This window comes from Sitodiplosis mosellana, unplaced genomic scaffold (genome assembly GCF_009176505.1).
Source record: "Sitodiplosis mosellana isolate CC-2019 unplaced genomic scaffold, AAFC_SMos_1.0 Smas_scaffold_6170, whole genome shotgun sequence".
NCBI classification, from domain to species: domain Eukaryota; kingdom Metazoa; phylum Arthropoda; class Insecta; order Diptera; family Cecidomyiidae; genus Sitodiplosis; species Sitodiplosis mosellana.
The window spans coordinates 2,195,154-2,219,405 of NW_022601411.1; the positions used below are offsets into that span (position 1 = coordinate 2,195,154).

A 24,252-nucleotide genomic window follows, 5' to 3' on the forward strand; every position below is an offset into this window, starting at 1 on the left:
GAATGACAACAACTTTACGTCAAATATGTGCTCATTATTTGCCGTTGCGGCGAGGCGCCCATTCCATCTGTAGTATATTCAACAATGTCGAATTGGAAATAAATGAAACATGTTTTGTGTTGAATTAGAAAAATGTAAAAAATTTGTGTTTTATTTTGAACAATGATGTCGCTGATCAATTTTTTCGAATATTCACTAAGCACATACTATGCAATATTGTTCCACACAAAATACACATTATGGCTTCGGCCTAACATGTCAGCTTTAATTTCTTTTAACACCTCAGTATCCCTTCGAAACATAGAACTGGTTTAAAACTGTGATTCACAGTAAATTCTCGTTGTATGTATGTGGAATGTGGATACATTACTCTCTGAGTTCCATCACATGGAATGATACGTGTGACGGCATATTTTTACACGGAACTTCGTTCCCAGTGCAACGAGCACTAGCTACATGTAATAACGTGTGGTTTCTAATATTCGGATACGTTCGCTCTATACATAGTAAGTGTTCGGCGCACTGGGAACGAAGTTCCGTGTGAAAATATGCCGTCACACGTATCATTCCATGTGATGGAACTCAGAGAGCACACTTACGGAATGGCATGGCTTCAATAAACGTGTCTTCCGAATATATTAATGAGTTCGATTTATCTTGTGAGAACCCAATGGAATGGACATTGAATGAAGACGAATTGATTTTCAAGATTGCAAACAGCAAGAATGAGATCCGACTTCCTAAGACGAACTTCAAAAATTTAAGTCGACTCTCTATCCGCGGAAATCGATTACAGAACTCGCTAGACATAGTGAACATGTTGGAAGAAACGATTTGGAAATTGGATTTAAGTGGAAACATGTTGGGGAAGATAAATGAGAAAATGTTTCATGGTTTGAACAGTTTGAAACGGTTATATCTAAGTGGAACAAACCTCTCATTCGTTGAAAAAATGAATCCCTTCGAGCATCTTAACCGACTGAAGCATCTTGATATTTCTTACAACAATTTAAGAACACTGAATACGAGTTTATTTTCGACAACTTTGAGTAATTTGGAATGGTTCCGAGCAGCTTATTTAAGTTTGTCAGAGACTCATTTGTAGCATTTTGATAGGAATCCGCTCGAAGTTTACACATTAGACATTTCACGAAACAAATTGAAACGATTGAATATCACTTCACTGTCACAAACTTTGAATGGGTTAGGCGACTTTTATGCAGCGATTTCGAAAATACAGCGGAAATCATACAATGGGATCACATCTACGCTATCTGCATCTTTCTGGGAGTTATTTGGGGAAATTGAACGAAACTACATTTGAACGATTCCAGGATATTTCATGGCTTTCGCTACGACGCACCAACTTATCGATTTATGATGTTAAACCCTTCGAAACTTTGCGGTTTGAGCTGCATTACTTTGACATTTCCAAAAACAACTTGACGAAATTGAATTTTTCAATATCGTTAGTTTTCGAGGAGTTGAAAGAAATTAAATTGAGTAAAAAACGCCTTGCGCAACTGTATAGTCTTTCTAAGTGTTCGTATCCGAAACTCACCATATTGGATATCACGAATAACCACCCAAAATTCTGGTAACGCGCATCGATGAGATGGTGAAAAATAAAAGCATGAATGCAAATCCATTCGCCGAATACGGAGATAATTACTGCTAGTTTTCTTTTTTGTTGATGACAAAATGACGATTGGAGTATGGGTCGGATTCATGTTGATAAACCACTTAAAAAAATGGATTTATGATTGAAAATGTTGACATTTTGAAGCGAAAATCGGATGAAAATAGCGAGCGTTAAAGATCATTAACAATTTCAAGTACTTCTAGCAGATAATGAAGCAAACTACTTTCAACTTGTCTTTTGGTAAGAAATTAGAGCGATGTCCATACCACTAGATTCAACTCAATTGTCTAAAACGATTTGAATTTCAATTGTAATAACACAAAATAAGACACTTCGAATTAGTATATGAAAAAGCGGTTTTATTGATAGTTTTTATTCATTTTTTTTTTTCATTCACATTGTCAACAATTGTATATTTTGTTTTTCTAAATAAATTTGAGTTAAAAGTCTAACATATAAAGGCACATAAAAATTGATTTTTCTTTCTCTGGTTTATTTGATTCGATCGTTGCCAATTTCCTTAGCAATTATAACAAATGGTTGGATAATTTGAGCTCATATATCCGGTTGGATCGGGGATCGAGTGGAAAGGGGGAAATAAACACAAAAATAAAAACAAAACAATTGGCCCATTTAAATTTGTAGCACCCTGTGTTAGTATCGTATCTAATATTAGAATTCGTATCGTTTGATTGATTGATTGCTCGTTCACATATATATGATAACACATCAACAAATGGTATAAATGGTATTTCTCCTTCAATTTTTTTGAGTAAAACTTTCTAATTTGTTCGTAATGTGAACAGAAGAGAATTATGAACAGAAAAAAATGGGTAAAATAATAACGTAAAATATATAAAAGAAATAAATGTAATAATAGAGATAAATTGCTTTCAAATTGTTTTCCTCTTCTTCTTCTTCTGTTAAACAAAACAAATCAAGGCAAATTTAATGCTCGATTTCGATTGGTGTTGAAATGCCAATGATCACAATTCAATTTTTGTTGTTGTTGTTGTTGTTGTTTAGTTCGAGTGGTCAATTACTGGTGTGATGACTTGTAGAATTTGTGTGATTTTGTGTCACGAGTGTGAGTGAATGTGGATTTATCGAGGTTAGCAGCTGGACACGGTCCGGAATGGACTACCGCATATTCACGTCGATAAACACTTGAGCCATGACTGGGACCATCACCAAAACTGATGCTCGACTGATTCGAACGACGAGCTACGGCCGAACGATCGAGTACATGATGTTGATGGCCGGATGTGAAACTTCCATATGCTTTTGATTCGGATTTACCGTAGAATTCGCCGCCCATCGACGATGACAGATTGTCTTTTTTCACAATTTTCTGTGCACGTTCAGCTGGTGTGCCCGTCGTCGATGAGGATTGGCGTAATTGGTTGTTGGCGCCGGCGCCGCTATTGCTGCTGCCACCCACCACATGAGTACTGCTGTACGTGTGTGAAGTGGATCCACCACCATGCTGTTGTGTATTGATGGTTGAGCTACTGGTGCTGTGTGATACTGTCTCTTTCCCTTGACGATGCAACGAACTGTAACTCTTGCGATCCGATGACGTATTGTAAATGGCTTGATCATGCAAATTTGAGATGCTCTTCCGTTGAATGGCTGCCGTTGAGCTCATGCTGTTCGAATGCAGCGCTTCATTTGAATTGGTCGACAAATTGGCCTTGCGATGGAAAACGGAGTTATTCACATCGGTCGATGAGGTCAATACATTCTTTCGATGATGAGTGTTGTTGGTGGTGTTGCTACTGCTGCCAACGATGCTATGGCCTTCATTACCATGATCCTGTACATAATCGCGTCGTTGTTGACGTTCCGCTGTTGTTATGCTGGAACGATGAAGAGGTGATTGGCTACCGTGGTCGTGAATGATGTTCGATATGTTTGATGTTGAATTGTGTGCAGAACTCGTTTTACCATAACGAGTGGTGGTCGTTGACGATGTCGAAGACATTGTATTCATGGAAGCGTTGTCGTGCTGTCGCAAATGCAATTGATTATTGATTTTATCCGACTGTGATGTGGATGCCAATGATTTTCCACCCGAACGGGTGTCTTGAATATTCAAAATATCCGATGCGTAATTCTGTTGACGTCCTTTGATCGGTGTTGATGTAACGATTGTTCGCTGTTCGTAGACAACATTTTCACTTGTATCGCCACCGACACCACCACGTTGGCTGGTGCTTGTCATTTGATTGCTGCGCTGTGTGGAGCTTGATGTACGATCCGTTTGACTGGTGGTCATTTGCTTTGAACTTGAACCAGTATCCGACACATTGCGCATGTTCTCAACCGTTTCGTAGGTGTTGTGATGGTGCTGATGCTGTTGACGGCCGATTGGTGATGTTTGTGTTATCACATGACGTTCGACGATAACATTTTGCGATCCACCCGATGGATGATATTGATCAACTGGTTGATGCTTTGTGCTGCCATCGCGTGTTGTCACCACATTCGAGCCCGATGAGGTGGTGCGAACCGTTGAACCGATGCGATCGGTCGTTTCTGTCGTATGTTTGGTGGTTGAACGATTCACGATGTTTTGATCGTTTTGATTGGAAATTATGTTCGACGATTGATGATGTTGATTCACAGCCCGTGTAACAGTTGTGCCATTCACTTGTGCCGGTGCTTGTTGTGGTCCTTTGTGAGGACCTGGGCCAGAAACGCGTGTATCACTCGTTGTGCGATGCGTTGTTGTGCTGGCCGTATTTCGATCATCCGATGTAATTTGCGATTGATTTGTGGTCTTGCGCGATTCAATGCTCTGCAAATTGTTCACATCGTGCTGGTTGACAACGTACCGTTTGTTCACCACATTCTGGTTTATCTCATTGATGTGATGCTGTTCGTTCACAATATTCTGGCGATTAATAACATCAGAGCCGGACGTTTGATGTACGACTTCTTCGCGAACGTTCGTTTTGCCAGCCTTGCGAATCACCTCCTTGATTGGTGTGTGATCCTTTTCATTCTCCAGCACCGTTGTCACTTTCATCGTTGTGATTGCAATGGTTCCATCACGAATGCGATCCGTATCGGTAACATCGGTCGTTTTTTCGACGCGTTCATCTTTGCGTGTTGTAACCGTGTTGAAGTTCATTTGATTGGTCGTCCGTAGAATGGTTGTATCATCACCAAGCGTTATGTTCGATCGCATCTTTTGCTTCTTCACAATATCCTCAACCACGTTTCGTTGCACCGGTTGCTTTTTGAACGTTGTCGAACTGGTGGTATCCGTTTCCATTTTGCCTTCGTTCAACGTAATTTGATCGGTATGTTTTTTAACCACAACACGATCGACTCGCGTGTGAACGGTGTCTGTTTTGCGTCTTCCTTCGAATTCACCTTGACCGGTTTTCAAATTGTCCACCGGTTTCACTGGTTTTGTTCGTTCGGCTGGCCGGAATCCAGGTTTCTCTGGCTTTTCAAACGGTCCTTCCGTCTTGAGATTGTCTTGCGGCTTAACTTGCTTTGGACGCTCGGCCGGTTGATATTTCTGCTTCTCGGGAGTAACAAACTTGCCCTCTCCCGTTTTCAAGTTGTCGTCGTGCTTGATTGGTGTACGCTTTTCAGCTGGACCTGCGGGAAATTATGAACAAAGTTTTTTTTTTTAAAGAAATATTTTGTTTTGATAGATTTTTCTTTCACAAATTTATGAATAGAACAATCTTCTCTTGAGTAACTGAATGAAATTTTTCGTTTTAAGTTTTTTTTTTCATTAAATTCAAAATTGAAATGAATGCAGAAGAAAATTTTGAATGCAGAAAATGTGCCTACCTCTTGGATGCGTTTTCTCTGGAACAACAAATTCGCCTTGACCCGTTTTGAGATTATCCGTTGGCTTGACTTGTTTGGGCCGATCGGCTGGAACATATTTACTCTTTTCTGGTGTAACGAAATCTCCTTCGCCTGTTTTCAAATTGTCCGTCGGTTTAACTTGTTTTGGACGATCAGCCGGAACGTATTTTGCTTTATCCGGGGTGACAAATTCACCTTGACCGGTTTTCAAATTGTCGGTTGGTTTAACCTGCTTTGGTCGTTCGACTGGTTGATATTTCGTCTTTTCAGGAGTTACGAATTTTCCTTGGCCCGTCTTCAAATTGTCATCATGTTTGATTGGCGTTCGTTTTTCGGCTGGACCTGTGAAAGTGAATTGAATGTTGGAATTGTTTTATTTAAGTAACATTTTGATTGGGTTTTCAACGCGTTTGTTCTTAAATTTGATCGTACACGTCGTATTCTGTTGAAATTTAAACGTTTCCATGTAAAATATTTCAAAAGTTTAAAGAATTTAACATATCTGGTAAAATTATCTCAATCATACTTGATGACGATCAAGTGAATTTTTATTCAAAACTGCTCTAGTTTCAGCCAAAAACTCACCTCTTGGTTGTGTCTTTTCAGGCACAGTAAATTCACCTTGTCCCGTCGTCAAGTTGTCTTTCGGTTTCACTTGTTTCGGTTTTTCGGCTGGAACGTATTTTGGTTTTTCGGGCCGTTGGAATTCGCCTTGATTCGGTCGCAAGTTATCTTCTGGTTTAACCGCCTTTGGCCGTTCAACTGGTCTGTACTGTGGCTTTTCAGGAGTGAAGAATGCGCCTTCTTGGCGCAAGTTGTCCTCCGGCCGCACTTGTTGTGGACGTTCAGCTGGAATGAATTTCGTTTTCTCGGGGCGAACGAAATCGCCTTCATCAGGATGCAAATTGTCTTGTGGTTTAACAGCTTTCGGTCTTTCAGCTGGTGTGTATGTGATTTCCGTGCGTTGTTCGAAAGTATCGACCGATGTGGTTATGTTGTCTTTTGGCTTAACCTGCTTTGGTCGCTCGGCTGGAATATATTTCGGTTTTTCCGGTGTTTCGAATTTTCCTTCGCCAGTGCGAAGATTATCGTCATGACGAATCGGTGAACGTTTTTCAGCCGGTCCTGCAATTACAATAGCAATCGATTTACTTTAGGTATTTTCAAAGATTCAAATTTTAACCTACTCAAATTTAGTAAATTTATTCCAATTCAATAAAGATTATGAATGCATTGCCAAATATTGTTCGCAAGCCCAGTTTTTCTTAATTTTTCTACGAATCAAAATTTGATTGTTTTAGGTACTATTTTTGGAAGCAATTTCACATTTTTGCGAAGCTAATCGATGCCGTCATGATTGAGAAAAGTGATTTTTACAAGCATCATGAATTGATTCACGTTCTTACCAACTGGTACGGTTTTATCTGGTTGATAGAATGCGCCTTCTTGTTTCAAATTATCCTTGGGTTTCACTTGTTTTGGTTTCTCGGCTGGAACGTATTCCGGCTTTTCTGGACGTTGGAATTCGCCTTCGTTTGGACGCAAGTTATCTTGAGGTTTAACAGCCTTCGGTCGTTCTGCCGGTCGGAATTCGGGTTTCTCTGGCGTGAAGAATGTACCCTCTTGACGGAGATTGTCTTCTGGTCGCACTTGCTGTGGACGATCGGCAGGAACGAATTTTGTCTTCTCTGGACGAACGAAATCTCCTTCATCGGTACGCAAATTATCTTCGGGTTTAACGGCTTTTGGTCGTTCGGCTGGTCTGAATTCTGGCTTTTCAGGCGTGTAGAATTTTCCTTCTTGACGCAAGTTATCTTCAGGGCGCACTTGTTGTGGCCTTTCAGCTGGAGTGAATTTCGGCTTTTCGGGCGAATAAAATTCACCTTCCAAATGAATCTAAAATAAACATTTTGAACAATTCATAAATTAGTTTAAGAAACAATCAAAACGTAAGAGTTTGAACAATTTCAAATAACACAAGTCAAAATTTTGAATAAACCACAAGAGCTTTTTGACTACAAAAAGAAGCAGAAACCACTAAAATCTAAGAAATAAACTAATTTTCTTTCAAAACAGAAAAAATCGCACGCAAAAAGACAAAAAAAAAACCAACAAAAAAATTTCTCTGAATCTCTAGTAAGATCTATTCGTTTGCAAAAAATACCCTCAATAGAAAGAGTCAAGGTCAGTGAAAATCACCAATTGAAAAATGTGTGTCGATGAAAAAAATTTCGCCTCCATTACAAAATGAGTTTGGTTGATTACTGAATTACAATGCAAGCTCAAGCCGTAAATACAATTTTGCCACATATTTATGGTGACGTTTCGCTGACGTGTGTGCAATTTAATTATTATGCATAATTCGCATGTGGAACTCTTTGAATGCAACAATACACACATTTTGCCCTAATTTTCTTTCATTAATTTACTTTCCCTTTTTATGTGCGCTTTACTTTTTCTGTTCTTTCTTCTATTTCGCAAAAAAAAATCCTTTTCCAGTTAAATCAATGAACATTTCTATCCAAATTGATATTGAGCATTAATGCTGAACTAAAGTTTTAATAAATACCTGATCGGTTGGCTTGAATGCTTTCGGTCTTTCAGCTGGTGTGTATGTGATTTCCGTGCGTTGTTCAAAAGTATCGACCGATGTGGTTATGTTGTCTTTTGGCTTAACCTGCTTTGGACGTTCGGCTGGAATATATTTCGGTTTTTCCGGTGTTTCGAATTTTCCTTCGCCAGGGCGAAGATTATCGTCATGACGAATCGGTGAACGTTTTTCACAAGGACCTGATAACGACGAGTGGAATGTATTAATATTAAAATTTCAAAAAGGGTTAAAAGCCAGAATAAATGAAACGAGTTTGAATTATCAATATTTTTCAATCAATTGAACTTTGCTCCTATTTCAAACTTTTTTTGCTTGTGCTCTTGAAAGCTTCTTTTTTTGAAGTTAAGTAGAGAACAAATTTTTTTTTTTGCAAAAACATTCTAAAGCGATTCAATGATTCATGTAATTTTTTGTAGCTATTCTGAGTCTTTGTAAAATTTGCTTAGCTCAACGTTTTACTTCATTCGAAATTCGCTTACCAGTTGGACCAGTCTTTTCTGGTTGATAGAAATCACCCTCGTTACGTAGATTGTCTTCTGGCCGCACTTGTTTCGGGCGTTCGGCTGGTCTGTATTGTGGTTTCTCTGGTGTGTAAAACGGTCCTTCTGGACGCAAATTGTCTTCCGGTTTGATTTGCTGTGGCCGTTCAGCCGGTATGAATTGGGTTCGCTCCACCGTAATGAATTCACCAGACATTTTGAGATTATCTTCACGTCTCACCTGTTGTGGACGTTCAGCTGGAACGAATTTCGTTTTCTCTGGACGAACGAAGTCTCCTTCATCGGTACGCAAATTATCTTCGGGTTTAACGGCTTTTGGTCTTTCAGCTGGACGGAATTGCGTTTTTTCTGGAGTGTAAAACGTTCCTTCTTGACGCAAGTTATCTTCAGGGCGTACTTGTTGCGGACGTTCAGCCGGAATGAATTTCGTTTTCTCTGGTCGAACAAAATCTCCTTCGTCGGTACGCAAATTGTCTTCGGGCTTAATAGCTTTTGGCCGTTCAGCTGGCCGGAATTGCGTTTTCTCTGGAGTGTAGAATGTTCCTTCTTGGCGCAAGTTGTCTTCAGGGCGCACTTGTTGTGGACGTTCAGCAGGAATGAATTTTGGCTTTTCAGGAGTGTAGAAATCACCTTCAAGTTGTATCTGAAACGATTAAAGTGATTGTTTAACAAAAACGAACTCCAAAATTCTCTGTGAATTCTTCAAAAGAATCGTTAACAATTCAACGATAACAATCGTTTTTACCAGTTCTAACATTTCTTTGATTAAACGAACATATTCAACAATTTGAACATTTCGAACTAAAAAAAATGCAAAATCGATGAATGCAATAATATTCACCTGATCAACTGGTTTGACTGGTTGTGGTCTTTCGGCTGGAATAAATTCGGTTCTTTCGACTGTGATGAAGTCGCCAGTGAGTTTCAACGAATCCGTTGGTTTCACTTGTTTTGGACGCTCGGCTGGTCTGTACTGTGGCTTCTCAGGAGTGTAAAATTCACCAGTCTGTTTCAAATTATCGTCATGTTTGATTGGTGAACGCTTTTCACATGGTCCTGGAAATATGAAAGAAATTGATTTTAGCATTTCGATATTGATTATTATAATTTGCTTATTTACCAGTTGGTCGACCATCTTCTGGCTTATAGAATGGCCCTTCTGGACGCAAATTGTCTTCAGGGCGTACTTGTTGTGGTCGTTCAGCCGGAATGAACTTCGTTTTCTCTGGTCGAACAAAATCTCCTTCATCGGTACGCAAATTATCTTCGGGTTTAACAGCTTTTGGCCGTTCAGCCGGAATGAACTTCGTTTTCTCTGGTCGAACGAAATCTCCTTCGTCGGTACGCAAATTGTCTTCAGGTTTAACGGCTTTTGGTCTTTCAGCTGGACGGAATTGCGTTTTTTCTGGAGTGAAAAACGTTCCTTCTTGACGCAAATTGTCTTCTGGTCGCACTTGTTGTGGACGTTCAGCTGGAACAAATTTCGTTTTCTCTGGTCGAACGAAGTCTCCTTCATCGGTACGCAAATTGTCTTGAGGCTTGACTGCTTTTGGCCGCTCAGCTGGCCGGAATTGCGTCTTTTCTGGAGTGTAAAACGTTCCTTCTTGATGCAAATTGTCTTCAGGGCGCACTTGTTGTGGCCGTTCAGCCGGAATGAACTTCGTTTTCTCTGGTCGAACGAAATCTCCTTCGTCGGTACGCAAATTGTCTTCAGGTTTAACGGCTTTTGGTCTTTCAGCTGGACGGAATTGCGTTTTTTCTGGAGTGTAAAACGTTCCTTCTTGACGCAAATTGTCTTCAGGGCGCACTTGTTGTGGCCGATCAGCCGGAATGAACTTCGTTTTCTCAGGGCGAACGAAGTCTCCTTCATCGGTGCGCAAATTATCTTGAGGTCTCACAGCCTTCGGACGTTCAGCTGGTCTGAATTCAGATTTCTCTGGAGTAAAGAATGGTCCCTCTTGACGTAAATTATCCTCCGGGCGCACTTGTTGTGGACGTTCAGCTGGAACAAATTTCTGTTTCTCCGGAGTATAGAACTCGCCTTCCAAATACATCTAAGAAAATAAAAAGGTATTGTCAAAAGGAGACGGAATACGCCCAAAAAAAAATGGAACAATCATTGATTACGTCGTATCGTGCATTACTTTACAGAAATGACTCATTACTCGAAAACGAAATTCAAAGCAATCGAACTTTATCAGATGACAAAGAAACAGAACATTTATCAAGTGGTTTGTCATGAATTACAAGTACCTGATCGGTTGGTTTCACTGCCTTCGGCCGTTCAGCTGGTCTGAATTCTGATTTTTCCGGTGTATAGAATGGCCCTTCTTGACGCAAATTATCTTCCGGGCGTACTTGTTGTGGTCGTTCCGCAGGAATGAACTTCGTTTTCTCTGGTCGAACGAAGTCTCCCTCATCCGGTCGTAGATTGTCTTGAGGCCTAACTGCTTTTGGTCGTTCAGCTGGTTGGAATTGTAATTTCTCTGGCGTAAAGAATGGTCCCTCTTGGCGCAAGTTATCTTCAGGGCGCACTTGTTGTGGCCGATCAGCCGGAATGAACTTTGTTTTCTCGGGTCGAATGAAGTCACCTTCGTCGGGTCGCAAGTTATCTTGAGGTTTCACTGCCTTCGGTCGTTCAGCTGGTCTGAATTCTGATTTTTCCGGTGTATAGAATGGCCCTTCTGGACGCAAGTTGTCTTCCGGCCGCACTTGTTGTGGCCGATCAGCCGGAATGAACTTCGTTTTCTCTGGACGAACGAAGTCTCCCTCATCAGGTCGTAGATTGTCTTGAGGCCTGACTGCTTTTGGTCGTTCAGCTGGTTGGAATTGCGTTTTCTCTGGCGTAAAGAATGGTCCATCTTGGCGCAAATTATCTTCCGGCCGCACTTGTTGTGGACGTTCAGCCGGAATGAACTTCGTTTTCTCTGGACGAACGAAGTCACCTTCATTCGGTCGCAAATTGTCTTGAGGCTTGACTGCTTTTGGACGTTCAGCCGGTTGATACGAAGTTTCACTTGTGCGCACAAATGTCTTTTCATCGGTTTGGTGATGGAATTTATCGTAATCGTCTTTAGTCCAAGTGCGTTTACGTGGTCGTTGATACACCATCTCCTGATCGATGAAATCCGTTTGGCTGGTTGTCTTAAAGTCCGTATCACCTTCCATGATCAAATTATCGTCTTTCTTCTTCGTAATAGTTGTCCGCTCAAATGTATCCTTGTGATCGATGAATTCCGTTTGTGATGTGGTTGTCGTGGTTAAATCACCTTCCAATTTAGTCCACGTATTTCGTCGCACTGGCGAGGCACGTTCAACGGTTTGTTCGATGAAATCGGTTTTCGTTGTCGTGATATCTACAAAATGAAAGAAAAAATTCAATTAAAAAAACACACATTTTGATATAAACAAATCAATTACAAAAGTTAATAACAAAAGAAAGAAAAACCGCAACAACAACATTGTCGATTTCAACATGACTCAAGTAGTGCAAAAATAAGAACAGAAAAAAGAGACATAAACTTACCGTTGAATTCACCAGATAGAAATAGATTATCTTGTGGTTTGGTTGCGACAACCTTTTCAGCCGGTTTGTATGGCTTCTTATCGGTGAATTCGATATCACCTTCGGGTTTAAGATGATCGACGGGCTTTTTAACGGGTGTTCGTATCGTATCAAAGTTTGTCACTTGATTATCAATGAAATCTTTGCGATAAGCCGATGTCGTTTCCATTGTGTTCGTTACGTTTTCAATGAATGTGTTGTCCGTTGTGGTGCTGTGAGTACAACGATGACGTCTAAAATGGACAATTCAAAAATTCAGTCAGTCACCGGTTTGTTTGTGAACCTCGCGATATCACTTAAAAATCGTATATAAAATCCACCAAAGTTCGTAAATGAATAATACAGACCGAAAATAGAGAGTGAAAAGAGAGAAAAGTATCCTTAGCCACAATAGTTTACCCCCTTTTTTAAGTGTTTAACGTCTATTTTCTTTGCTTTCTAGTGTATGTGATTTAATTTGAGTGCCAGTTTTGAGACACATTTGAGACGAGTTGAAAACAAAATGTGTCAATGTGGATAAAAATGAACAATGTGGACAATAAAATCAATAGAACGCGCGATTGGAAAAAAATATATCAGTTTTCATAGGCGTTTACCAGAGCTCATCGTTCTGAGAATTTTTCGTTGAAAGTTCATGTTGTTTTTTCTTTTGTCGTCGTCGTCGTTGCGTGTATGCCAAACGCCCGGAGATAGGCTCGATATTGTTGTGAACATATGTTCATTTTGTGTGTCGCGCGTAAAGACTCTTTCCAGTAGAAGGTCAGCCAAAATGAACTCTTTGAACACAACAACAGCAAAAAAATCAATCACAATAAATCGAAACTGAATGGGCATGGGCAGCACGGAGAGAGAAAAATTACATCGAACATTTAATTGAATTGGCTAATAAATGATGGCATACATTTTGCGCGACGCAAGTGCATACAGCACAGTTATGACCACTTTAGTATGTCATTTATATTTTGAAGGCATAAATTCATTTGATATTCATCGGGCCGTCTGCGGTCGTTGTCGCAACGACAACGTCGACCGATTTCGCGTATAAATGAGCATTCATTGCTATTTGTTCTTCTCTTTCGATTCAAAGTTCACATAAATAGTAGAAAAAAAATAATGAATTGAATGTGCATTTTCTCACCCGCATACACACAGTTCGCATACGCATAGTTCATTTTCTGCGGCCGTTGGTTTCGGTTTCTTCGGTTTTTTGCCGTCGTCGACCGGTTGCTTACGTGGACCAGCATCGTCTTTGGTTGTTTTGGTTAGCTTGGTCGTGGTGGTGATGATGTCATCCCGTGTATTCAGTGTCCGATCAACCACATCTAGTGACTCGTTCTGTGTTCAAATCACGCACAGACCGAACGAAATACGAGTGCAAGAATGGAGAGAGAGAAGAGAAAATGAAAAAAAGTGTGAAAAACCAATATAATAAATAAAAAAGAGCAACAACTGAAATTAAAGCCATATGTGCATAGATATGCGAATACTAAACGCATTTACATTTCTCATTTTGTTTCAATCATCATCATCATCATCATCAATTTTTGCCATTTGATTTCAATGTAATCGTTTTTGTGGACTGCTAACGTATCCACAACAAATACATTAACGGCAAACGTCTCCACGTCTGAATTGGCGGAAATGAGCATGAAGACGGAGAAGCAACAGTAGCAGCAACAACAACAACAAGCACTCTCAATTGTATAATAAATTGGCAATTTGTGTGTGAAAGAGAGCTCTGTGCTTGTGAGCTATTGCGACTTGTTTTTAGACTGATTTGCTTTCGTTTTGAATTCGGACGACAATTGTCGTAGGTTGAAATATACACAGACACAAAAAACGTGAGCGAATATTTATTGCAATTTCGAATTGTTGAACAGCGAGAATGAAGAAAAAAAAAACGAATCGAATCCACAATATTGTGCAATTAAGAGACCGATGACGAATTTATAGCATTTTCGTTGTATTAATGCCGCTCGATCGAAATTCTCAATAAACAACCATATTCAATACGGTAATGTGTACTGTTGTTGTTGTTTTCCGTTCGTACTTTCTATTTGTCACTTTACAATTTTTTTATGGCCCAGAGATATGGCCAATGTGAATTCTTTCGCGCTTCAAACACAAATGTGTTTTTTCAAAAAGGAAAAAAATGATTGAACTCAGTTTGAAATTGCTGTCACTTCACAAGTTTTTTTTCTTCTCTCGCTATTTGAAATGTATGCACATTTTGTTCTTTTCTATTTGAAATTTTTAACTTGAATTATAATTATTATATTTAATCAAAGGTATTATTTAGTTGTTGTTTTTTTCTTACCACCAAATTTTCCTTGGTCACTTCCCGGAGAATGTTCTCTTCGGTTTCATGAAGATTGATGGTGTTTTTCACACGATTGATGTCAGTGATGTCGGTAATGTCGGTCGTTCGTTCGGTGCGATCGTTGATGCTTTTGATTTTCGTGATGTCGGTGATGTCATCGATGATGATGGTTTCGCGTGGCGTTTCAACAATTTTCTCCACAAAATCCGTATGCGAGCGTTCGTTAACTATCTTCCATGTATTTGTACTAGCGTCAAATATCTGAAATTGATTGGGGGGAAAATGGAGGAAATTGTACTTTATTACAGTACCCCTTCTCTCTCTCTCTCTCTGAAAAAAGCTTCAAAAGCATATTTTCTCTCTCTTTTTTCCAATTTCAATTACATTTTCAAATGTTTGTGCATTTTTTCGTCTTTTTCTCCTTCAAAACAAATCTATGGGTGAGATTGAGAGTAGTGTATGTTTGATTGACTTTGTTACGAAAGAGAAGAGCAAGTTTCTGTCGACTTAAAAATGGTTAAAAGCGAGTATGTTCGTTTTTAGCGGGTCCTCGCGGTTTTTCACGGTTTCCGCGGAACTGATTAGAGATAACAACTTGGTGTCTTCGGTAAAGTTGTAGCACTCAAGGTCTCCTATAACATTGCTGAAGACAGTCATCTCTTATCTCTTATCAGTTCCGCGAAAAGCGCGAAAAATGATAAGAAAAAAAAAGTTCTATATAAAATTTGCTTTTTTATGTGCGCGATTTGCGCGCAACTGATAAGAGATAAGAGATAACTGTCTTCATCTTAGTTAGAGAAGACCTCAAGTACTACAACTTTGCCGAAGACACTATGTTGTTATCTTTTATCAGTTGCGCGAAAACCATGAAGACCGCGGAGGCTAGACGGTACTACAACATACTCTACTTTAACGCCAACAGAATCATCAGAAAACATACTCGCCTTTTCAAAAATATAAATCGAAGAAAAAACATACTCCACTCTCAATCTCACCCATACAAATTCGCTTCTTCTTAATTTTTTTATCTTCCTCTTCTTCTTCACTGAATCTACACTGTAGAATCTTCAGCCAAAGGAAAGAAGAAAACTCAAAACTCATCTGTGAATATTCAAACGGATCAAATTTAATGATCAAAACACAGCAATCGGTCGAGCGGATTGAATGAGTTGGCGCTTTTTTTCTCTTTTTCACTTCGCGTCTCCTCCAGTCGGTATTTATTTTTGACCTCAGACATTGAATTTTATAACAGTTGTTATAGTGGCTTAGCATCAGCGCAGAATTGTGTTCATGTCCTCGGTTTTTGGGCTACAGTTGCAAACACACAATAAAAACAGCCCTGAGAATAAACATTCGTTTTAATTTCTGTGCATCGCGCAAATGGTCAGACAAACGAAAAAGCGAAAGAGTCGAACAAAAAAGTATGTATACATTTTGGACGCCAGTTTCAATGGGACATCGCAAGCGACATTCGGTATATCTATCGGTTATGTGCGCGAGAAGAGCAATGCCGAATGTTATTGTTATTAAATAACCTGCCATTGTACCAATGTCAAACGAATTAAACAGAGACAATGATCATTTGCCGCTGTCGCGTTCGGCGAGTTTTGCATGACGTTCCGAGCTTCATGCATTTGTCCGAATTTATCTATTTTTTTTCGGTCTCTCTTTGTTTTTTTTTCAATTCGTTTCCACATCAAAGTTTTCGGTGTTTTTTCAGTGTGTACATTGAACAATTGTCTGATCAGATCGTTGATTGTAGTACGCGCAGTGCGCACAGTGCGCATATGTTGCTACTAACAAATGATTCTACTGAATTTTCGTGCGTTTATTTTCGCTCTCTATGTTGAACAGAGCGCACTCAAGGTTGATATTGATTTCAATACCAAACAAAATTTACTACATTCTAGTGAAATAATTTCATTTATTGAAAACGAAAAAATAAATTACAATGAAACCGAATCAAGAGCAAATGTGAGCCAAACATTAACTGAAGTACTGCCATAGTGTATGTGTTTGGCTGAAGTGGATGGCAGTTGAAAGCAAATCAATTGAATTCGAGTAAATAATGATTGAAATCGAGCTTAACCGAGGGAATTCGACCCGAATATTTGGATCCTACCACAAACGTTGCCTAATACCTTTTGGAATTGACATTTAAATGAGCCAGTGTGTTTAATCCTCTGCTACATCGATCATAATTATTGCCATTGTTTGTTTCATTCATTCGTTCACTGTGTCGCCTTCTCTCGCACGCGCGCGTGCGCGCATTCAATTTGTATTCGTTGCGCGATTTGAATGCATTCATTGCTGAACGATGACAACACAAACACAACAAAGTTGAATATTGTGGCGAAGGTTTTTTTGTCTTTTGAATCGCGCGTTAACTTTGCTCACTCTCTGCCTCTCGAAACGATGATTATGATTATTTGCTTCCTGACGAACGTTTAATTTAATCATTTTATACGCGATTTAAAATAGCCGCAAATTAAAATAAGCAACGATCAAGATTACGTAAGCACACCTCAGAAGCAATACTCGTTGCGCGCGCGCGCGCACCCACAAACAGCGAGCGTTTAGCACAAGAGTTGTGAATTTTTTTCTCACTTCGTTCATTTAAAATGCATTGAAATTGAAAATTAAGAGAGAAAAAAAGAAACGCAAAAATGAAAAACCAAATTGGTAGCAATTTCTCACTTACCTTGGTGAGTTCGGTAGTGGTTGTGATGTTTGCGATGTCCGGTTGATCGCGAGCAATTTCGTCGGCAATGTCTTTTGGCACGGTTGTATTGCTATCGGTGAATGTTTGTTCGTCCACGACACGCCATGTGTTAGTTTTGGTGTCAAACACTTTGGTCGTATATGTGGTGGTTGTAACATTGGTTACATCTTCAATCACCTCCGGAATGTGCTCGTTGAAATTGTTATTGCGATAAACTTTTTCGTCGACCACCTTCCAAGTGCCCGAACGTTTGTCGAACAATTTTCGCTTGTAAATTGTGGTGAATTTACCCTTATTATCTTTGCTCACATACCGAATAAGCGATGGACGCTTGGATTTGATCGTTTTCTCATCCACTTCGCGCCAAGTTTTCGTTTTCTCATCATATAGATGCTGTGACACCTTGTCATCGGTTGTTTTTGTCATGGATTTTGTATCGGTTGTACGCGATACTTTATCAATTGACGTTCTCTTATCGTTCAATGTTTTCGATCGATCCGTTGTTTTCGATGTGTTGACCGTATCAATGTTGGTGGTGCTGCTGCTGGTGGTGGCAACATTATTTTTATCGAGATATTTGTTCGTTTCGCTCGTGTATGTGGAATCGATGTACTTGGTTGGTGATCGACGCGGGTGATCAATGTCGCTCGGTTTGTGCGTGGTCGAATGCTTATTCATCTCTGCGGTGCTGGATTCGTCTACAACTTTCCATGTATTTGTTTTGTTGTCAAATACTTTTGAAGTGTAGGTCGTGGATTTTGAATCAATTGAATCACTTTTTGCCGTGCGAATGAAATCATTTGCTGCTGTTTTTGTTGTCGATGATGAAACATTGTCAGTAAATGTCTTTGACAATGCATAATCGTCTACATTTGAATCAAATTTTATATTCGAATCGTAGACATTTTTCGTATTTGAATCAAACGATGTGCTGGAATCGAATGTCGTTTTGATGTTTGAATCACGCAACGATTTCGTTTGATTTGAATCGAATGTGGATTGAGTTAATTGATTGTTGGTCATTGAATTGTCATAGTTGAGGCGAGACGTTTCGATGTCATATTTCGATTGAATGGAATCGGTTGTGCGGCTAGAATGGTCAAGTAGCCGATTGTTCTGATGATGACGTGCATCGGTGACGTATTTCTTGGTTTTGTCGTCGTAACGCGTCGTTTCGTAGCTACCTTTCACATATTCAACCGGTGCATTGTCACCGGTTTGCTTGATGTGACGTTCCGAATCACGATAGTCACGATCGAAAATCGGCTCTTTATCACGTTTATCAGTGGCATATTTGATATTCTCTTCGGCCATCTTTTGATCGTACTCCACTACGGGTGTGATGCCCGTTCCGTGTTTCGCTTTGTATTTCTCTTGTGAGCTTTTCATTTGCTGTGAACCGCTTTCATTGTACGTATCAGACACAATGCGCTCCTTTCCGTCCACGATTTCAACGACTTTGTTCGATGCGCTGGCTCGTTCGGTGCGCGACGACGTCGAAAAGCTCTGCGAATGTTGCTCAGTGGAATAACGATTGGAAGCATCGTTCGCTTTGACCAATGAACTGGACGTGATATTTGTGTCCTGGACGTTGGTCGAACGTGATGGCACAGTTGAAATGGGATAACGATCTGAGCCGGATATTCGATGGTGGTCGTATTTCGAATCAGTAGATTTTGTGTCGGTTTTTGTATCGGTTTTTGAGTCATGTTTCGTGGTTTTTGTCGTCGTATCGAATAGTGATTTATTCGACGTCGTATCGAATAGTGATTTATTCGAAAGGATTTGACTATCAATATTCGATGTGGAGCTCGAAGACACTTTATCCTCATCTTTATTGGTTGTTATATAGGCTTTCTTGGCGATGCATCGTTCGGATTCGAGCAACAAATCGGTTGCATTGGCATTATCCGTGACATCTGTTCCGCCGCTTCGCGTATCGAATAATTTTGCGGATTTCACTTGGCTCGTATCGCTTTGCTTTTTCATCGTATCGCTCACCAATTTCGAGGATTCCGTTGTCACGTCAGTTTTTACTGTCGATCCACCGGTGCCACTTTTCACAATCTCCTCCTTTGTTGTGGTTGTCGTAACGGTGGCAGTACTCGGATCGGTGGATGTTGATTGCTTTGTCCATGATTTAGTGACCGTACGTTCGGGTGCAGCACTTTCATACACAAATTTTCCATTCCAAGTGCTTTGATTTTTCTCACGGGCCAATTTTTCGCCGCCCATTGTTGTGCCCACCTCAACGATTTGTGTGCCACCGAAAATGTAATGCTCCTTCGGTTTGTGCGGCTGTTGCACATTTTCCGGTTGCGTGACCACATACTGTGTCTGCAAACCTCTCAATGTGCCATCATCAACGGAACCAATATTCGAATGTACCTCCGATATTACCACACTCGAACCCTGTCCACCGCCTGACATCGTCGATTGACTCACCGTCTTCGATTCACTCGTCGATTTTGTTGTGCTCGACGTCGATGTCGTTTTCGAAGACGACGACGATGTTGTTGTTGACTGCTCGATTTTTTTTTTCGGTTCACCCGGCATACACGCAACGCGATAATTGACACATGAAAATAAAAAAAAAGAGTCGTTCATTTGAAAATTTGATGATCACTTCGGATTGAATTACTCGCTGAAAAATCGTTTTTTTTTGTCGAAAAAAAAATAAAAACAAAAATAGACCTAGTAAATGGGAGTGAATGAGTGTGTGTACAAACCTGAGATTGCTGCGTTTGACCAGACCGTGCTGGTGGCCGTGTAACAACCGTTGATGTAGTCGTTTTAGTTTTATCTTTCTTTGACGCTACCATTTTTATTTGTTCGATTTTCTCTAACTTTTGACACAATTAACAATTTCGATGAATATCTTTTGGTTCTTTCGCTGGTTTTACTCGTTTTCGATTTTGATAGATTCGATTTTAGTTTCGATTGAAAATTAAAAAAAAAAAAAAACGATAGATTGCAGAGTTCAATTTAGATGTTGATTATTACACTTGGTTTTACGATTGCAATGTGTGTGTTTTTTTTTCTTTCGTTTTGTTTCGGTTTCTCGTTTGGAAGACAACAATTCACACTAAAACTATAAATAAATGAAAAACTTTTTCGTTTCTATATTTTCCGCTGTGCAATATGGCAATAGTATTCCTGTTTTGTTCCGATTTGTTCCGATTTGTTCTTGTTTATTGCGATTTCGGCCGGTTGTGAAACATACACACTCTCTCTCAATTCTCGTTTGCTTTTCTTTTCGCCTTCGCCTGATTTCGTTATATTTGTTTCACTTAGATAAAAAAAATTGGAATTTGTTTCTTTTCTTTTCGATTTCATATGCACATATCACAGTTTATTTAATAATTTTGAATAGAGAACAAAGATATGGATTACACAGCTGCAGCTACACCTTCGAGTCACCTACGAAACCGGTTAAAAAAGAGACACAGAAATATTTTAAAGATATGAACAACAACAACAACAAGAATGAGAAAACAAATTGAAATGAAATGAAACATTCGAAATTTCGACTCATGATTAATAACAACAACAAATGATGATGAATAGATCCGTTGAGATTGTGTTCAAAATGCATTTGAAATTTCATATGGCGTTGTGAGTTTGTCCTTAAGTAGAACGGGAAGCATTGTCAAAAATCCATCAAATGTCATATGAAAAGCAACCGGTTTTATCTAAAGCGAGTTATTAATGTCTCTCTCTCTCTCTCTCTCTCTCTCTCTCTCTCTCTCTCTCTCTCTGATTGGCAGAATCAAAACGATTGCAAGAGCACCTCTTCCAAAATAATGCTTACGTAATGATGTTAATTCGAGAAAAAGAGGGAGCAAGAGAGAGACTGACAAAAGAGAAAATAAACAATCCAGTAAAAATAAATATATTTACGAGTGAAGTAGGCGAAAAAAGCAGTTTGGCGATGAGATAAAAAGAACGAAACTTCCTTAACACGCAAAACCCGAAATCGCTCCGTACAAATGATGGTCAAAGCAGAGTGGCAAGAATCGTTAATTTTTTTGTTTTATTTAGGTATGCAAAAATGATCTTTACATACTCATACACTGGCACATTCGGCCAATAAACACTAAGAGCAGAGCGACAGAGACAGTGATATTAATGAGCAAAAATAAAAACCGCACTCGTAGATAGATACGTGTCGATCGTCTCACCGCTAAGAGAAAAAATAACACTGCAAAAAAAGAGCGAAGAAGTAATAATGAACCGTACGGGGCGGCGTTCGATCGAATGAGCACTTAGCATAAGCGAACAAATTGAGACTAATCAGTCGATGTGTGAATGATTACGCTATTTCGGGAATGGAACCAACAATACAAATACAAATGTATGCATGAGTATCGACACTTGAGAGAGAAACGCGCAAAGAGGCAATTCGCATTGGAATGTTCGCTTTGATATTGATGCAGCTGTTATTGTCATTATGTTATTTTTTTTTTGTCATTGCTCCGGTCCCTATTTTTGAGACGAACATTTTTTTCTTCTCCGAAGACGATTTTTTTTCCTTCCAAGACAGTTTTTTCTTCTCCTTCAAATGACATAATACCTCTAATGATTCTTGTTTCATCAATCAATTGAAATGATTCTTGTTTCACTAGCTGGTTTCACGAACCAAAAGGCAGCGCAAGAAAGAAACAACGAGTAAAAAATCATTACAATATCTCTCTATCTGTCTATCTATCTCCGTATCTACATCGCATATTTCGCGTGCTTGTGCTCTCTCTCTCTCCAAACAAAAAAACTCACGGTTTGGCATTTAAAATAACAATCGAACACATACACACAGACACGGAAACACGGGAACACGAAAAACACACATCGAGCAAATGAATAAACAATAAATGCCGAAATAGCAACTTCGTCGACGAAGACGACGAGTCGACGATATCCAGAAAATCCAGCCGTTTTCATTTCTGTGCTTTTTTCTCACACACACACATTCAATGGATCCATCGCCTGTTAGTTCCTCAAACGGGAGTGAGAACCAGAGAGAGAAGGAGAAAAATAGCACATTCAATTCCAAAATGACATCAGAGAAATGCCACAAAAAAAGAACAATCTCCGCGTAAGATAAGAGCGAATACAACAGAGAGGAGAAAAATAATGAACTGGAAATTAGATTCGGATGAATGCAAATAATTGTTCATGTGTATGTGTTTATTTTATTACGAAGATCAGTTCATAAATAAATCTCACTCACTTTTTCGAATTGCCGATTGCAATTTAAATAAAACAAATGAATAAATTCTTTTCTTTTTCAACGAACGAACAACAATTGATAAATGGCTCTAACACAAAACACAACTAAAACAAAAATTGAAATGAAAAACTGTTTACGATTTTACGGTTTGATTATTGTTTTTTTTTTTTTATCTCGATTTCGATTGAACTTAAGAATGTCTAAAATGAAGAAAATGAAACGACCATTCCGGGCGGCTTCACGACACAAACTGAACGCTCGTCGACTAACTGCAAAAGCATAATTACGTGTTGTGCACGCCAATGATGTTGTGTGAATATATTTTGTGTGCTGTGTGTTTTTTTCCTCTGCTGCTGCTGCTCATTCATTCGTCTTCTTCTTTTTGGTTTTTGATGTATCGCTGCTTTGGCTATGTTGTTGTTAAATTTTATGTTTTTTTTTTTTGTTCATTTCATTTTATTGTTCGATTCAGGCTTGAGTTCTTTTCGTACTCGGTTTGACGCATTGCGCGCGTTTCGCGCTCATTCGTTCATTTGGTGTTGTTGTTCTTTTTAGAGCTATCATATGTACATAGTGGGGAATAATATATCGAAAGAACAGAGAGAGAGCCAGAAATAATAAAGTACACTTCGATTAACAATATTGCTCGTTTGGTTGTTGGTGCTGCGGCCGCTGCTGCTGCTGCTATCGTCGTCGTTTGTTTAAGTGTGTGCCGAATAATGAGATAGAAAACAAGCAGGTGGGAGCATGTTAGCCACCTACATTCACGGTTGTGTGTTGAGTGAGCACACACATGCTCACCAGAACCGCCGCTGCCACCATAACAACAACAATACCAATTATACGAATAATTCGAATGAAGCAACGATTTATTGTTCGCATTCTCACATACAAACAGTTTCGTTTCGAGTGTTTCTCTTTTCGGTGTTTTTTTTTCTGTCGTCATCGCTGGAACTTCAACTCTTGATTCCATACATCGAAATCGCCATAAAGCATTTTGGCATGAACACCGCTTCGGATCGTGCGCGCACACTGTGTTTGCGATTGAGAAAACGTAGGCCGAATGAATATGTGTATGAATTCCGATATCGAAAAAGTTACACGCATTGGAACCGCAACCGATGACCGATATGAGTACGGTGTTCGATTTTGTGTTGTGTGTGCGAAGCGCGTTTCTTAGCCGCTAACCACACACTCATACACACAAACTAACTCAACCAGCCGATCAAACACTTCGATTACACACATTCGTGTAGAGCAGTGCGGAACGGTGGATTTTCTCGAAACATGTGCCATGAGAGAGTTCCCATTTAGCGCAAATGTTTACATGTACACATGTTTAATCTAATAATAAAAACTCGATCTGTACGCAATGGATTTGGTGCGTACTGTCGTGCAATGCTCTGTACATCATTTAATAGTGTCGCATTGGGCCGTAGTTAAAAATTGATTAGAGGAAAATGGCTTGGAATCGATCGATTTGAATTTTTTTTTTCGTTTGGGAACGACATTGGTTAAACCAATACATTCGATCTGAGGGTGACTGTATGAGTCTTTCTGAATCGAATCGTGTTTATTTCGATTCCGTACCGAATCTGTATTGATATGCGATCTCTCTTTCTCTCACTATCTCGTTGTTCGAATGAGAAAGGTGAAACTTGCTAATCAATTGGTGTGAGTGTAGCGTGCCGCGAGCGAATCGACTTGTTGCGAAGGTTTTGAACGGAAAACAAAACAGTTGCGAAACCGTTGTGTATGTTTATTTATGCCCTAATCTAATGCATTTTATCAAAATGTTACGTCGCAATGGATGATATGCCGACTATTTTCC

The 24,252-nt window shown here is 39.5% G+C and overlaps 1 protein-coding gene across 4 annotated transcripts; it reads right to left on the reverse strand.

Annotated features, from left to right (window-relative positions):
* Window positions 1-1,980: 1,980 nt before the first annotated feature.
* On the reverse strand, window positions 1,981-22,726 carry LOC129575893 (uncharacterized). 4 transcript variants are annotated; one of them, XM_055460082.1, is made up of 16 exons: window positions 22,422-22,726; window positions 19,924-20,614; window positions 17,174-19,717; window positions 14,470-14,733; window positions 13,291-13,487; window positions 12,114-12,385; window positions 10,841-11,943; window positions 9,948-10,641; window positions 9,708-9,857; window positions 9,429-9,643; window positions 8,567-9,230; window positions 8,046-8,266; window positions 6,883-7,372; window positions 6,062-6,601; window positions 5,456-5,818; window positions 1,981-5,257 (listed from the first exon to the last, which is right to left on the reverse strand). In XM_055460082.1, the coding sequence occupies exons 2-16, from the start codon at window positions 20,014-20,016 to the stop codon at window positions 2,682-2,684; spliced, it is 10,386 nt and encodes a 3,461-aa protein (XP_055316057.1). In that variant the 5' UTR covers window positions 20,017-20,614; window positions 22,422-22,726; the 3' UTR covers window positions 1,981-2,681. The 4 variants fall into 4 exon arrangements, with proteins under 4 accessions (XP_055316057.1, XP_055316054.1, XP_055316055.1 ...); XM_055460079.1 differs by having other exon boundaries at window positions 9,708-10,641; XM_055460080.1 differs by lacking the exon at window positions 22,422-22,726 and adding an exon at window positions 21,261-21,392 and having other exon boundaries at window positions 9,708-10,641.
* Window positions 22,727-24,252: the final 1,526 nt, after the last annotated feature.

Excerpts from the sequence above, each read along its gene's own strand:
- LOC129575893 (XM_055460079.1), bottom strand. The coding sequence starts at position 20,016 with ATGGTAGCGTCAAAGAAAGATAAAACTAAAACGACTACATCAACGGTT. Across the intron at positions 11,944-12,113 it reads TCTATCTGGTGAATTCAACG|ATATCACGACAACGAAAACC; the intron begins GTAAGTTTATGT and ends TTCATTTTGTAG. Across the intron at positions 10,642-10,840 it reads CAGTGAAACCAACCGATCAG|ATGTATTTGGAAGGCGAGTT; the intron begins GTACTTGTAATT and ends TTATTTTCTTAG.